Raw genomic sequence first — 16,068 nt, forward strand, 5'->3', positions numbered from 1 at the left:
CCTACAACTCAGATCAAGGGTAAGCACCCTCTGATACGCCTAACTCTGTCATAATGCCAGCCAGGGCAGGAGAAGTCACTCTCCCTAAGAAGAACCATGAAGAGTTGACCATGTCATTCTGTTTTGCATTTGCAAAAACAGTCATGAAGAGGAAGAGAAGGAATGTGACATTAATCTGCAAACCCTCTGTTATCCGATACACCTGGAGAAGACAATGTTCCAGTGAATCCACATTTTCTCCTTAGTAAGATAAACCATGGGAAAATAGTAATCTAAGTATAAATTCCTGTTCTTTCACCTGCTAATAACAAATGGAGCTACATGCACTGAAGACAACTGTCATATTAAATCCAAGACAACTTGACTGGAGCAAATTAATGCCAAAAAAAAAAAAAAATTGAGCCTCCTGATGTGGAATGCTAGAAAGTATCCTGGATGGTGACATGATTTGTAAGCTTTTCACTGGCAAAGACACTGTGTCTGTCCTCAACTCTGTTCTTATTGGGTAAACCTTTTGTCTGTTTTATTTTATTAGAGAATCCTAGAACTTGATTATTTTTCATCTTGACAGATTACCTCGGTTAAAACTCTGTGTAGATAGAAAAAAAGAAAAAAGTCTTAAAAGGAGTCCCTTTTTATAGGCCTGCAGTGATGGCTTAATATGTAACTGCTGACTTTTTACCATAAATCTTGATGCTTGTATGTGATTATGCAGATTGGCAGGTTTTCTTATAGTTTTCTGATTGACCTCCATAATTAAAGTGTAGATAACAGTGGGACTGGCAAATGGCTGAGGGAAAAAAGAAACCAGGAGGAAACTATTAAAGGGAAATGGATGTCTAGCCCTCCTTACTGAGTGAGTGAATGTTCCCTTTCTCTCTAAAATATTAGTTTTTTTCATATGTGGCTACTGAGCATCTGTTGCTGCATGAGATCAGGGGCTACAGTTTCCAGGCAGGAAAGAGAAATTCACCAATGACCATCATAAAAGACAGAACACCAATTAGGAGATCGGGATTGACATACTGTTATATATAAAATAGATAACTAATAAGAACCTACTGTACAGCACAGTGCTCAGTTCTCTGTAATGGCCTATATAGGAAAAGAATCTTAAAAATGACAGTGGATATATGTATATGTATAACTGATGACTCTGTGGTGAAGAATCTGCCTGCACTTCAGAAGACCTGGATTCAATCTTTCAGTCAGGAAGATCCCCTGGAGAAGGGAATGGCTACCCATTCCAGTATTCTGCCCTGGGAAATCCCAATAACAGAGGAGCCTGGCGGACTACAGTTCATGGGGTCGCAAAAGAATCTGACACAACTTAGCAACTAAACAACAACACACAGCTGAGTCACTTTGCTGTACACCTGAAATTAGCATTATAAATCAACTATACTCCAATCAGGGCGTCCCTGGTGGCTCAGATGGTAAAGAATCCGCCTGCAATGCGGGAGACTTGGGTTCGATCCCTGGGTTGGGAAGATCCCCTGGAGGAGGGCATGGCAACCCACTCCAGTATTCTTGCCTACAGAATCCTCATGGACAGAGGAGCCTCATGGGGTTGCAAAATTGGACGTGACTGAGTGACTAAGCACAGCATATATAGCACATACTCCAATAAACATTTTTTTAAAAATAGAACACAACTAGTTATAAAAGAAACACAGACACAGATTGAAGAGTTAAAGAATGGAGAGCTCAGTCCTCATTTGAGAGCCAAGAATAATTTATCAAGAACTGGCCTTTGAGATTGATTGTGAACAGGATGGATAGAATAAATAAGACCTCGACCAGCAGAGCTGGGAGAAAGGACATTCCAGGAAGATGGTCAGGCAGGGGCTGAAGGGCATGTGCAGAAGTGGTCATCTGAGCTTTCAGCTTCCTTCCCAGTGATTCAGGTCATGGAGAGGCATTGCCTGATAAGGCTTTATAGATGCCTTTATCATTCTCACAGGAAGAGCTGTGTGGTCTATAATGATTCAACAAGCATTTGATATTAATAGAATGAATTTCAGAGAATTACCTAAAAACCTACAAAACTTTGAAAATAAAATATGGATCTTAATCTCATGAATACCCAATTTGAAAGGAGGAGCCCCAGACTTATATAGGCACATCAGAGTCCCCTGATAGCTCTTCAGCCTTCATCTCAAGGGGGCAGATGGATTACTCCTGAGCTTAGCCAGAGTGGACTGCTAGACTAGCAGGGCTAGAGAACTCCCATCCTGTCTTTGGTAACACAACTCCCTTTACGGTACAATCACAGTCATTTTCAGAGCATTCATTTCACCTTGCTATGTCTCTGTGGGAAATAGTACAGGCACCATCATTCCCACGTGACCAGAAAAGTTAGCCAAGGCCATATGGCTGGACAGGGTCAGAGTCATACTGGTCCTGAACAGATCCTGGATCAGGTCCCTGCAAGTTGAAATCCAATGCTAGCCTGGTCCCAAGGATCCAGTTTGGCTAACAGTAAACTCCCCTCCCTCTTACTTAACGTTCATCCCAAGTAGATGCAAACTGCCAGCTTGGTCCAAACCAATGGTAAATCTTTGGCACCCACAGACTCTTTGGGTGCATGGGTGATGGCCTGGATGTCCAGGCATCAGGTGGACACTTGGAGTCACAGGAATCAGTCAGCAAGGGTGGCAGTCCCTAAACAAATGGATTTCTGAATCCATCAGCTCTCTTTAATGAAGCTTACTCTTAAAAATATTTCAGACACTACAAGTCATCGTTCTGCCAGATCCCCCTTTTAGATGAGATGATGAGACTGTGTGTTAACAGGAAAGTGGGCCTATCTTATCTCCATTATTACTTCCTCTGGACTCCAAGTTGGATTAATCACTGGTAGGTCTGTTCTCAGAGTTCCTGGGACGAGCATTTGCTGTTTCTCTAAGCTTTCCTGCAGTACTCCACACGTACAGTGGAGTTCGGAGTAAAGCCGTGTGAAGAGTAATTCCCTGGTGTTGGGGTCCCCAACCTCCAGGATCTGATACCTGATGATCTGAGCTGGAGCTGATGTAATAATAATAGAAATCAAGTGCACAGTGAATGTAATGAGCCTGAATCATCCTGAAGCCTTCTCCCCACCCCTGGTCTGTGGAAAATTGTCTTCCACGAAACCACCCCCCGGTGCCAAAAATGTTGGGGACCGCTGCCTTCGTGTGTCCCGTTGTCAGTGAAATACTTGTAGTCCAAGGCTGTCGTATTGTTTTTCACAAGTCCAGATCCTGGTCTTCCAACAGCTGCAAAGTAAAAGACCTCTGTGATAATGTTCACCTATTACAGACATAGGAGTCATTTATCCCCAAGTGTTAGTATCTCAGTCATGTCCAACTCTTTGAGACCCCATGATCTGTAGCCCACCAGGCTCCTCTGTCCAGGGAATTTTTCAGGCAAGAATACTGAAGTGGGTAACCATTCCCTTCTCCGGGGATCTTCCCGATTCTGGGATCAAACCTGGGCCTCCCTCATTGCAGGCAGATTCTTTACCACCTGAGCCACCAGGGAAGCCCCATTTATCCCCAAAGGGTAAATCTAATAAGCTTGCAAAATGGCAGGCTAATAGAGCATCTGTGTGCCTCTCAAGAGTCAGTAATTCTTTTGTCCAGCACATATTCATTGAACACCTACCCTATTTGTTCTATAATGGTGTATAATGTACATTGGTGAACAAAAGTGGGATCTGGAAATGGCAAATTCACCTGATGGGCAGGGACTCAGCAGACATCCTGAGGGGGATGGGTGGTCTCTGATGATGCTTTTTATCTGCAGGAAAAGAATAGCCAGGCCTCCTGTCATTAATGACTTCCATAATTACTCCTCTGAGTGGCAGTTGTAAAATTTCCCCTCGAGTAATCAAAATAATTGGCTGGGGAATAGAGGCTCGGAAAGAAAGGGATTCTGCCGTGGAGAGCTGTGACAACATGAAAGGGAACAGGGGCATCTGATGTGGACAGCATGAAAGGAGGAATAATTGTCAGAAAAGCTTCTAGACACATGGTCTCATGTAAGCAAAGTGCTGGCTCAGAGCAGAGGCCCAAGGGCCCGAAAGACCACCAGTGTCCTGAGAGATGCATCCCCCCATCTCATCTGAGAGCTCGCCCACCTTCCTCAGCTTGACTGCTAAGCTCTATTCTTCTCTCGCATAGGGGACCATCGGGTTTGAAGCACATATTGATAAGTGTTTGGAGCTGGCGGAGTATTTATACAATATCATCAAAAACCGAGAAGGTTATGAAATGGTGTTTGATGGAAAGGTATATATTCTGATTTCTACAGTGCCCCCCCCCAAGTTTAGTCCATTCTAACTCTTTGTAGTTTTTAAAAATATTTTATTTATGTATTTATTTGGCTGCACCAGGCCTTAGTTGCAGCATGTGGGATCTAGTCCCCTAACCAGGGATTGAACCTGGGACCCCTGCATTGGGAGCGCAAAGTCTTAGGAACTGGACCACCAGGGAAGTCCCCATTCCAGTTCTTCTCAGTGATATTTTTTGAAGTTAAGAATGTACTGTCCAAGTAAGTGAGACCATCACAAAGGAGAAGCGGTGGGGAGGGGGCAACCATTTAGAATGGAAGTATAAATCCAACTCTCTCTCTCACACACACAAATACTGTATAATGGTGTGAAAGTCAGGCAGTTCAAAGGTGATTAGAGGTTTAAAAGTAGGATTGTATCTAGAAGCTGCAGAACAGATTGGAAATTTGGAATTTTCAAATTTTCAAATCCTTGACATTTTCAAACTTGCCTGTTTGGGCTGAGCATGAATTTTACTCTCCACTTCATAGCCTCAGCACACCAATGTCTGCTTCTGGTACGTACCTCCGAGCTTGCGTGTCCTGGACAACAATGAAGAGAGACTGAGCCGCCTCTCCAAGGTAAGGACTCACGCTCCTCTGATCTGGACCTCAGCGTGTATAATGGGCCTTTTGTGTCCATATCATCCTTGACAGATGTGCACGTTTTTAGGGAACATCTATCTTCAGCCATGGTCACAGGTCCCCTGCCCTCTGTGGCTTCCTGCAGAGCCAGGAAACACAGAACTGGTCTGTCCAGACTTTTAACAACTCACCTGCTTCTGTGTTCTGAGAGCATGTTTATGAGGGCTGAAAATAAGCACTAGGTCATACTTTTTCTGGCTTCACAACTCAGCAGGAATCTGGTGAAATTGCTGATCTGCCAAGAGAAACTGGTGCTCAATTACAAATGTGGAAGAGACACCAGGCCCCAGAAATGGGTAGAAAACAAAACTGCTGCTGATCCTCTTGAGGAGCCATGTTGATTGTTCACATTGAGTATTTTGAGGATTAAAACCTCATTGCAAACCAGTGGTCATGTAAGTGTTGATATTCAAAAGTCACATGTTCATAACTCCATTCCCTTTGAGTCTATCCTTCATGTAAGACAAATACAACTGTGATAGAGGGCATGGTTCCCATATTGAACTGAGTTGCTGACTATAAAGATCTGGCATAAGCCCAAAGCTTCCCTGAGATCTACATCCCTGGTTATGTATTTGCAGCCATGAACTGAAAAGATCAATATTATATTTACAAACTCCAGTGGTAAAATATGTGTACAGGTCCTGGATATAGTTGGACATGATTTAAAATGTATGCCTCATCCTGGGAGCTGTTCCTCTTATGCCACTCTTTATGGTCAATAAGGACTCAGGGAGCCCTCCATGTGCAAACAGTGCTGTGCTGATAAAAGAATTGAGAGACCTCATCCTTGCCTTCCAGGAGCTTACAGTTGGGTACAAAGATGAGGTCTATTTTCACATAAGAGAAGGGATGATAGGAATTAGAATACAGACAGACTCTATGGCTAAGGATCATGTACTTACAACTTAGAGAAAATATGCTAGTGGACTACAGAAGTCAGGAAAGGCTTCCTCATGGTGTAGGACTGTTGTGGAGCCTTGGAGTCTTTGTAGGATGCAAACTGGAAGAGAAGGGATTCTATGCAAAGAGAACAAATGTGACATGGTGAGACTGAGGACAATGTGAAGGGATAAAAATATGTGCAGTACATCCAAGGGATATGGAATAAGGAGGTCTTGTCAGAGTTGTAGATTCACCTGGGTGAGCCCTGGGAGCTGAGTCCTCAAAACTGGTGACAAAAATGCATTTGTGCTGAACTAAAGCATTTAGATCCCCTGGAGAAGGAAATGGCAACCCACTCCAGTATTCTTGCCTAGAAAATTCCATGGATGGAGGAGCCTGGTGGGCTATAGTCCATGGGGTGTCAGAGAGTCAGACACAACTGAGCGACTTCACTCACTCACAAGGCATTTTAACTTAATTTCATACACAATAGAGGACCAAGGGCTGTAATTATCCATCGGGCATAGATGTGGTGAAATCTTGTCTGTGATCCAACTCCATAATGTTAAATCCTTGTGGGTGCAGCTTTTTGCATCAGCTGATTCTTCATCACTATTAGGAAATATGTTTCAAGTCATCTTATGAACCGAGGAATATAAAATGAAATTATACAAATGAACTTATTTACAAAACAGATACAGACTCACAGACTTAGAGAAGGAACCTGTGGTTGCCAGGGGGAAAGTTGGGGGATAGGATAGTTAGGGAGTTTGGGATGGACAGGTACACACTGCTGTATTTAAAATGGATAATCAACAACTGTATGGCACAGAGAACTCCACTCAATGTTATGTGGCAGCCTGAATGGAAGGGAAGTTTTGGGGAGAATGGATATATGTATCCGTATGGCTGAGTCCCTCTGCTGTCCATCTCAAACTATCACAACATTGTTAATCGGTTATACTCTAATATAAAACAAAAAGTGTTTTTTGAAACTAGGAAGCTTTAGGATCTCAAGAATGAAAATTGCTTTAAGATCTCAAAAATCTGCTTATTTTCACACATCACTTGGTAGTGAGGCTTACATCTTGGTACCCAGTCTCTGAATTTTGTCTTACTTCCAATGTTTTTATATTTACTGAAGGATTAAAAAGTCCCCCAAATGTTGTATTGCTAAACTCTTTATGCTTGGAACCACCATCAGATTCTTTCTGTTGTCACAAAATACTAAGTAGAAAGTCAAAGATAAGATGTCAAGCTCCTGATAGCCCGCCACTGATTATTCCTTTCAGCACCTTTGAGATCTTGGATGTATTAAACTGTTCTAGCCCTCTGTTCCGGAGAAGGCAATGGCACCCCACTCCAGTACTCTCGCCTGGAAAATCCATGGGCGGAGAAGCCTGGTAGGCTGCAGTCCTTGGGGTCGCAAAGAGTCGGACACGACTGAGTGACTTCACTTTCACTTTTTACTTTCATGCATTGGAGAAGGAAATGGCAACCCACTCCAGTGTTCTTGCCTGGAGAATCCCAGGGACGGAGGAGCCTAATGGGCTGCCATCTATGGGGTCACACAGAGTCGGACACAACTGAAGTGACTTAGCATCAGCAGCAGCGGCAGCCCTCTGTTCTCATAAAAAGTGTGAGCAGTTCCTTTAAGGGAAAACAGATATGGTTCTGATTGTTCAGTTAAAGACTCAAAATGCTACTTGGCACTGGATTCTTTGATAATAGGAAGAATCCCTGGGAGAAGCAGTCATCACAGCGGTCTCATCTCTCCCGCAGGTGGCTCCCATGATTAAAGCCAGGATGATGGAGTCTGGGACCACAATGGTGAGCTACCAGCCCTTGGGTGACAAGGTCAACTTCTTCCGCATGGTCATCTCAAACCCCGCAGCAACTCACCAAGACATTGACTTCCTGATTGAAGAAATAGAACGCCTGGGACAGGATTTATAATAACCTAGCTCACTAAGCTGTTTCAATTCTCTAGGTAGACAATTAAGTTGTCACAAACCGTGTAAATGTATTTGTAGTTTGTTCCAAAGTAAATCTATTTCTATATTGTGGTGTCAGAGTAGAGTGCAGTTTAAAAATCAAAAACTACCAAACATTATTCCTTTTAAAAATCGTTTCTTAAGTTTAGAACACCTCTGTAATAATTAGTGACAAAAGGCTGTGTTCTAATCAATAAGGAAAAGCTTACAATTGTTATAAATATTTCCCTTACTTTTAATATAGCGTGCAAATCAAACTTTATTTTCAAGTCAGAGTAGTAGGATTGAATAATGCCAAATTACCCCTGAATCATAAAAGGTTCTCTGGGGTACAGTGAAAAGGATAAAGTAAATATAAAATCTATGTTGACAATTAAAAAAAAAAACTCTTGCCTTTTTCATAGTATTAGAAAAAAATTTCTAATTTACCTATAGTAACATATCAAGTGTATTTAAATACATATAATTTTACAAAAGGAAAATATATATATTAAAAAGAAATCCTATTTTGTAACATATAGATTTTTATTTTATATGGGTTATACAAACTGCAGGGGCAGTTATAAAAACTAAGACAGATTGTTTTTTTTTTTTTTCTTCTCTTTCTTTGAATGGAGGCACAACTAAACACTTAGCAAACTTATTTTGGAACATAGGCCCACGAAATTCTTTAACAGTGTGATGCCTTCTTTCTGTTCAGGCTCTTACAAAACAAACACAAAAGAATACTGCAGTTTCTTTAAAAAGTGATTGGTCAGCTCGACAGCAAGATTCTCCCTTTTCCGTTTTTCACCCATTGGACCTTAGCAGACCCGCACTGACAGCTGAGCTTCATCTTAGACTAATGAGGGTAATCGTCTCTATTCTTATTTCCGTTCAGCCTGTTCTAAACAGAAGGTGAATGCTGGTTCTTGCGCTGTCTTCCCAGACAGTATTCTCTTATGAAGTCATTTGGATTTCCTAGAGAAAATAAAGTCTAATCAGCCAGAGCAAAGAAGAATGGGACACACTCCAGATGTGGTGAGCCCAGAAAATTACACTTGGCCTTCAGTGTCTCTGTGAGAATAGTGACGTCATCCTGGAGGCCACATCGCCTGTCCAGGGAGGAGTCATTTCTCTCCCAGGCCATTGCTTATTCCGATTCCCTCCCATTCCGACCCACAGAAGTCCTTCCTTCTGAGTTCCCCATCTCTGCGATCCCAAATAATTAATTTCTACTCCATGAGAGGTTATGAGGAAATGAGCTCCTCACCCAAGATTTTTTTTTTAGATTTATGTATTTGGCCGTGCCAGGTCTTAGTCGTGACACACATGATCTTTAGTTGCGGCATGTGGACTCTTAGTTGCGGCATGCGGGATCTAGTTCCCTGACCAGGGATCGAACCTGAACCCTCTGCCTTAGGAGCTTGGAGTTTTAGCCATTGGACCACCAGGGAAGTCCTGTTACCCAGGATTTTGAGATAGCATCTTAAGACCCTTTGTCTATCTTCTGTGTCCCATTAAGATCAAAGTGACTGGAATATAGAGAGGACATATGCTCCATAGAATTCAAAACAATATTCTAAAAGCATCCTTCTGCCCCTGCAAACCTGATGGAGAAACAGGAGCTAACAAGAGCTCTCATAGATATTTATGGGGTACAGACTGTCAGATTCCAAGTGCTAGCAAAGAACTATATATGTCCTGTGTATATATCCACATATATGCAGACTGTGGCTGCACGTTAGGAGCATTCATCCTTTCTGTATGGACCACTCAGATCTGTGATCAGGAAGACTGTAGGTATATGAGGGAGGGAAGAGGACTCCATCCTTCATCCTGTAGCAAAGCCCTCTCATTGACCGTAGGATCCAACCACCTGCAAGCTTCATGAGCTTGCCCCTACATCTCTCCCCTAGGTCGGATAGGAATCACTGATACTTGAGATGCGCGTGGCTTTGGTCCCTCTCCATCTAAGAAGCAAATGGATTTCCTATGCCTATTAGACTTCCCAGGTGGCACTAGTGGTAAAGAACCCGCCTGCCAACTCGGGAGACATAAGAGACATGGGTTCGATCCCTGGTTCAGGAAGATCTCCTGGAGAAGGAAATGGCAACCCATTCCAGTATTCTTGCCTGGAGAATCCAGAGGAACCTGGCTGGCTACAGTCAGACATGACTGAAGCAACTTAGCAGGCATGCGTGCATGACTATTAGAAGAAAACCTTACGCCCCAGAATTTTATGAAGGAGTAAGCCTCCCCTTCTAGGCTCTGTCTAATAGCCAAGCATTCTAGAATTTGGCTGTTGAGAATAAGCACAGAGCTGCCCAGCTATCATGAGTCTCAGGCCCAAAGGACCCATCTCAGAGGCAGAGATGCTAATTATCAAACCCACCATCCTGCCTGGAGGTTGGAGCCCAATGTCCTGATGTGGACAGACCCCTCTCTACTCCAAGAAGCTTCTACCTAGGGGGTCCAGACTCCCTAGCAGAATCGACTGCTTTTTCACTTGATGGTACGACTGAGCTTAAAAGGGAACATTTGTGCCTGTGTTTGAAATTCCAGAAAAGAGTTTTTATCAATAGATCATTTCCCCAACACCCTGTCCTTTCCAGGTTCTTTCCCAAGTTTGCTGGGAGCCTTGCTCCATTCTATGCAGTGAAGTGCTACCAACCATAACCCAGGGAAGGAGGAAAATAAAAGCCTGATAGATCGCTGTAGTTTAAACATTCTTTAAAGTAGGTTTGCAATCTGCTCAAGTGGAAAGGAAGTAGGGAAGGAAGGAGTGAAGGAAGGAAGGGAGATTGTTTTGAACTTTACTGCAAATTCCCAGTGCCAAAGGCCTTTATGTGGGACCATTCTTTTACATGGGGTCACAAAGAGTCAGGCACGACTGAGTGACTGAACTGATTCTTTTACAAATATTAGGAAAGTTGGGTTTTAGCTTTAATCACATTTGACATGGCCATTTTCATTTAGACAGCAATATTGTGTTTCTTATTTTTAAATACTTGAAAAAAAAAGTGTGGTATGTCTTCATCAGAGACACATAAATGGTATTGACTTCCTGGACTGTGTCAAGGACACGAGGAAAGAAAAGGAAGTTAATCCTGTGTGTAACTGTGTTGCCTTTAATATACTGCTAGTACTGTCTCTTCCCCTCAGATTGGGGTTGTGCACTTTAGATCGAATTTGCAGTGTTGCAAGTCAACATGTGTTGCTGTAGAAGCTTGTACAACATATTATTGATGTGTCTATTCCTGTGTGGTGGCCATACTGATATTCTGAGAACCACACTTGCATCCGTGCCGTACTCTCTCTGCCACACGGTGTGCCCTCCACCTCAGCCCTCACAGGGAGTGCCCTTGGCTCCGCTTGCTCCTAAGAAGTCTCCTTTGAGAATTGTGTGATTTCACACCATGCAAAGGGAATGCAACTTCAGTGTCTCTGAGAACAGGAGACCAGTAAGGAGGGTCACCAGCAGCCAACCTCGCAGGTACTGTCCCTGCTAGCATCATTTGGAGTAGATGCTACTGCTCAGAATATGGACCAAGAAAGCACGGGTGTAAATATAGCAGCAGAACAAGGAACCCAGGAACCTAGCAGTGGGTATCATCTTGCACGCGCCCTCCTGTTTTCAAATGCTAAGTGCACACGCTGTGTATTGATTAGTTACCTATGCTGAAATACTGTTCCCCATTGGTGTTTCTGAAAGATATTGACACTTCCCCAGCATTGCTCCATTACTAAAGACAGAAAACAATAATAAAAAAAAAGAACTATAAACATGTGACAACCTGATCCTCTTACCAAATATGAACTTGTGTATGATCAAAGTATTTTATGTGTTGTCTCTCTAAATCCAAATAAATGTGTACATGTGGACATATCTCAGACTTAGGATGCTTGATTCTGGCTTTGCCATGTTGAGGGGCTCATTTCTAATGACTTGGCCTGCATAAAAGGTCCTTCCATTGTCACAGAGCTCAGAGCATCTTTGGGTCTTCTTTGGGGAAAAAAAGCTCTTACTTCTGTAGTTGCTTCTCAAGGATATTTTTTTCACTACCCTGGTTTCTCCTTCACTCAGATCTAATTTTTAAGTATTTTATTATAGAAAATTTCATGTACATACCAAAGTGGAGGAAATAAGTGTAATGACCTCCCATGAAGGTTACAAGCAGCTTCAAAAATTACTAATTCAGAGCCTGGTACAGAAAAACCTGAACAAATTTTTGGCCAGCGCCAACATGACAAGACTTGTTGAACACTCTTGGGTACAAGTCTTCCCCAGTGGCACAGTGTTAAAGATCCACCTTTAGTGTAGGAGATGTGGGTTTGATCCCTCCTGGGTGGGGAAGACCCCCTGGATGAGGGCATGGTAATCCACTCTAGTATTCTTGTCTGGAGAATCCCACGGACAGAGGAGTTTGGTGGGCTACTGTCCATGGGGTCGCAAAGAGACATGACTGAAGCCACTGAGAACACACGCACTTGGAAACAAAGCGCTGTGTGAACTAACATTTTATTTAACCCACACAAAAACCTGGTGAAGATTATAGTTTAACAACACCCATGAAGATGTGAACAGGAGCAGAAGATTGTTCCCAGCCCGGGGGAATAATGGGAACCAGGGCTGCAATGTCAGGTGTTCCTGTTGATTTGGCTCTTGTCTATTGGTTCCCCTATAAGCAATATTGAAATTAGCCAGAAACTTCGTCTCTTATGTCCTCCCTCCATATGTCTGCTCGAAGTACTATCTCTTCACTCCAGTCTAATACCTTTAAGGGCATCTTAAGCCCATAGAGCAGCCTGGACCTGATAAGGCAAATCAGGATACACTCTACCACTGACATCTTCATGGTGTTCTAGCTTTCACCCTGCTCACACACAGGCTTGCATGAGTGCTAAGTCACTTCAGTCATGTCTGACTCTTTGCAACCCTATGGACTATAGCCCGCCAAGCTCCTCTGTCCATGGGATTCTCCAGGGAAAATTACTCGAGTGGGTTGCCATGCCCTCCTCCAGGGGATCCTCCCGACTGAGGGATCAAACCCAAGTCTCATGTCTCCTTCATTGGCAGGCGGGTTCTATACCACTAGTACCCCTTGGGAAGCCTCACACCAAGGCTTAGAGACCTGCAAATACTCTGAAAGATCATTTATCCAGAGTTTCGCAAAACTCTGGCCTGAGGACCCAGGAAGAAGGAAGATGTCTCTAGTTTGGGGTACAATAAGAAGTTCAGGATGAAGACGGGGTTTTACACAGTTGAAGTCAATCTCTCATCTCAGGTTTGGCCCCTGGTACATTTCATTGTTGCTTTCCTTCATCAGTGCCCTAACGTTTCTAAAATGATAAGAGAAGGAGTTAGCAACTCTGCTAACTTGAATGTTTTTTCCCCTATAAATCACAAATCTCAGAACCATTAATGCCATGAAAACTTTCAGATTCTCCCTGCCCTCAAACTCCATTTCAGGGCACTTAGCTTCTAATATATGCTACTTAAATTGACTGGGATGTTTGTAAGTCAGACTGTAAGCTTTAAAACACTACAGGTAGCAGCAAAGCAGTCTACATGTTTCAAGAAGCTACACATTCCTCAATAATGTTTTCATTTTCAAATCCACACACATCCCAACATCTGTTGGCATTGAACTCCTCCCTTAGAACCTAAGATCTTTCACGATGTTTCAAATAAACAACAAACAGCCCCATCAAAATTAGTCTTTGATAGAGTAGAAGTTGTGACTTTGAAATATCAAAACCATCTCTTCATTTCATTCTGTCGACTTCAGGAGAGAGAGAGTTATTGGCTTTTTCATGTTCTAGATGTTGCCCAGGCTCCAGTGATTAGAACAGCAATTCTTTTTTTACTTCACAGAATGTTTCCTGGTCCACGATTTAAACAAATGTACGCATCTGACAGCATTTGCCACCGCATGGAAACTGACAATTCTCAGCAACATATATCAAAATGTTCATTTAGGAAAAACACCTGGTTTAACATCTGTCCTTGTTTATGCAAAGGAAACTCTTATTGGAAATGACTTAATAAACTCAGTTCTTTTCTTGCCAACCCAGTCAGTTCTTAGTGGAAGTCTGCAGCAGGGAATAGGGAGGAAGACGAATACACGGGGAAAAGCATGAAGCTCTTATTACTATTGTAAGCTCTTCATCCCCAAAAGACATCACAGTTTGTTTTTCTTTCTCTTGGCTTACCATGAGCTGCAATTAACAAATATCCACATCACTGGTATATGTATTTTAAGACTAAATGACAAAAGAGATTTGTTTTGACTATGAAAACAATATTACCCCAATGTAGATGAAATTTCTTAAAAGATGTTTCCATTCCCATACCTCCCATGCTATTTCTTTCATCTGTAATAGTAAGAGATTCCAGTTCCCATGCCTACCCAAACAGTATTAAAATTACCTGCCCAGTGTTTACGATGAAACAACCACAGGTGTTAATTACGGAAGCAGAGGGGTCCCAAGGAAGCTTCTTCTTGTCCTTGACATCCACTGAGGCTCTGAGTCCCATTAACTTCCTTCCCAGACACTACCAAGGCCAGATAAACACAAATTTGATTTAGTAGGTATGATGAGCATTTGCAAGCACTCAAGGAAGAAGTGGCCTAGAAGGCTGGGTTTGTGGTGGCCTGTGAGCTCCCGCCAGGAGAGATGTGATCTTGCATGCTCACATTTTCATTCCTGCAACAAGGCGGCTCCTGGAGACATTGCAGGGCCTCAGATGCCAACTTGGCTACTGAACAACTCAAATCCTGGCCCTGAGCAAATCCCTGAACCTCTCCAAGCCTCAGTTTTTCATTTGAAAAGCGAGGACAAAAAGAGCACTTATCTCCTGGGATGATAGTGAAGATTCAGAGGAGAAGAGAGCCCAGTGCCTAGAACATCGTGAATGGTCAGTATATGTTCATTATACTTGGATTCTGGGCTGCTGCCTGTGAGGACTGGGCTCTTGAGGGAACTTCTTCTTACTTTGTCCACCTAGAGTTGATCATCCTGAACACAACGAGGATGTGGCAGCAGCAGCTCCCTGGAGAAGGCCATCCTGTGAGTCATCCCTGAGCACTGCAGACCAGGCATTGAGGTGGCCTCCATCAAGGACTCAGCCTTCGCTTCAGCAGAGACAAGAGACCCAGAAGGGCTGGCCAGGGTAGCTGAAGAGAAGGAAGAGCAAGAGGAAATAAGTTATCTCCACTGGGATAAATAACCCAGTACCTGTTTGAACCTGTTTGCCCAGGGGGGATCCTTGCCTCAGACAAGCACCCAAGATAATTAGAGAGCTGACATGGATCGGCAGTTTTGGCTTCGTTGGAAAGTGCCAACACAGTCAAGTCCAGTCAAGGCACAGTCAAGTCAATGCCCTCCAAGCTTCCATTTACATAAGGAGAATGACTCACTGGCCACACACCAAGAGAAGGAAGAGTGGCTTGGTCTTCTTAAGCCATCAAAGAGTTTCCAACATCTCAAAAAGCAAGTGGCAAAGAACCATTGAAAGATCTTACACTGAAGGTCACTCCTGCCCAGGATCGCTGGTCTTGGAGCACGAGCGCAGGAAAACACAAGTAAATACAAAGTGGGGATTCTCCACTTCTGAAAAAAAGTAATTAAAAGCTTGCTACAGTTGCCAGGGAAATGACATTCAAGAGGAGTTTTAATTTATTTAAATGTGATAACTTTGTGAATTCCAAGAAAACTCAATTACACAAACTCAAGAAAAGGAGAGATTCCTAGAGTTTCTTTCAATTCAGATTTTAGTTGGTCCAAAGAAAAACTTGCCAACAAGTCTTTTGCCTTCTCTTTATTTATTTTGAACTGAAGCAGAGTTGCTTTACAATGTTGTGTTAGTTTCTGCTGTACAACAAAGTAAATCAGCTATGTGTATACACATATCCCCTCCCTCTTGGACCTCCCTCCTAGCCCCTCATCCCACCCCTCTAGGTCATCACAGAGCCCTGAGCTGAGCTCCGTGTGGAACAGCTGCCCATCAGCTATCTGTTTTATATCCGGTAGTGCATACATGTCACTTCTCATCTCTTGGTTCATTCCCCCTCCTCTCTCCTCCCCCATGGCCACATGTCCATTCTCTACGTCTCTCTCCCGATACCTGCCCTGCAAATAGGTTCATCTGTACCATTTATCTAGACTCCACATATACGGTTAATATATTAACCGTAATATATGATACTTGTTTTTCTCTTTCTGACTTACTTCACTCTGCCCAACAGTC

At 43.0% G+C, this 16,068-nt stretch overlaps 1 protein-coding gene across 1 annotated transcript in view; it reads left to right on the forward strand.

Annotated features, from left to right (window-relative positions):
- GAD2 (glutamate decarboxylase 2) overlaps positions 1-8,174 on the forward strand; it is a 61,868-nt gene extending 53,694 nt beyond the window's left edge. The window contains exons 14-16 of the mRNA NM_001205723.1: positions 4,164-4,271; positions 4,804-4,893; positions 7,624-8,174. Coding sequence (NP_001192652.1) covers positions 4,164-4,271; positions 4,804-4,893; positions 7,624-7,797 — 372 coding nt within the window. The 3' untranslated portion in view covers positions 7,798-8,174. The remainder of the gene's footprint in view (positions 1-4,163; positions 4,272-4,803; positions 4,894-7,623) is intronic.
- Positions 8,175-16,068: the final 7,894 nt, after the last annotated feature.

The sequence above is a fragment of the Bos taurus genome, chromosome 13 (genome assembly GCF_002263795.3).
Source record: "Bos taurus isolate L1 Dominette 01449 registration number 42190680 breed Hereford chromosome 13, ARS-UCD2.0, whole genome shotgun sequence".
Classification (NCBI taxonomy): domain Eukaryota; kingdom Metazoa; phylum Chordata; class Mammalia; order Artiodactyla; family Bovidae; genus Bos; species Bos taurus.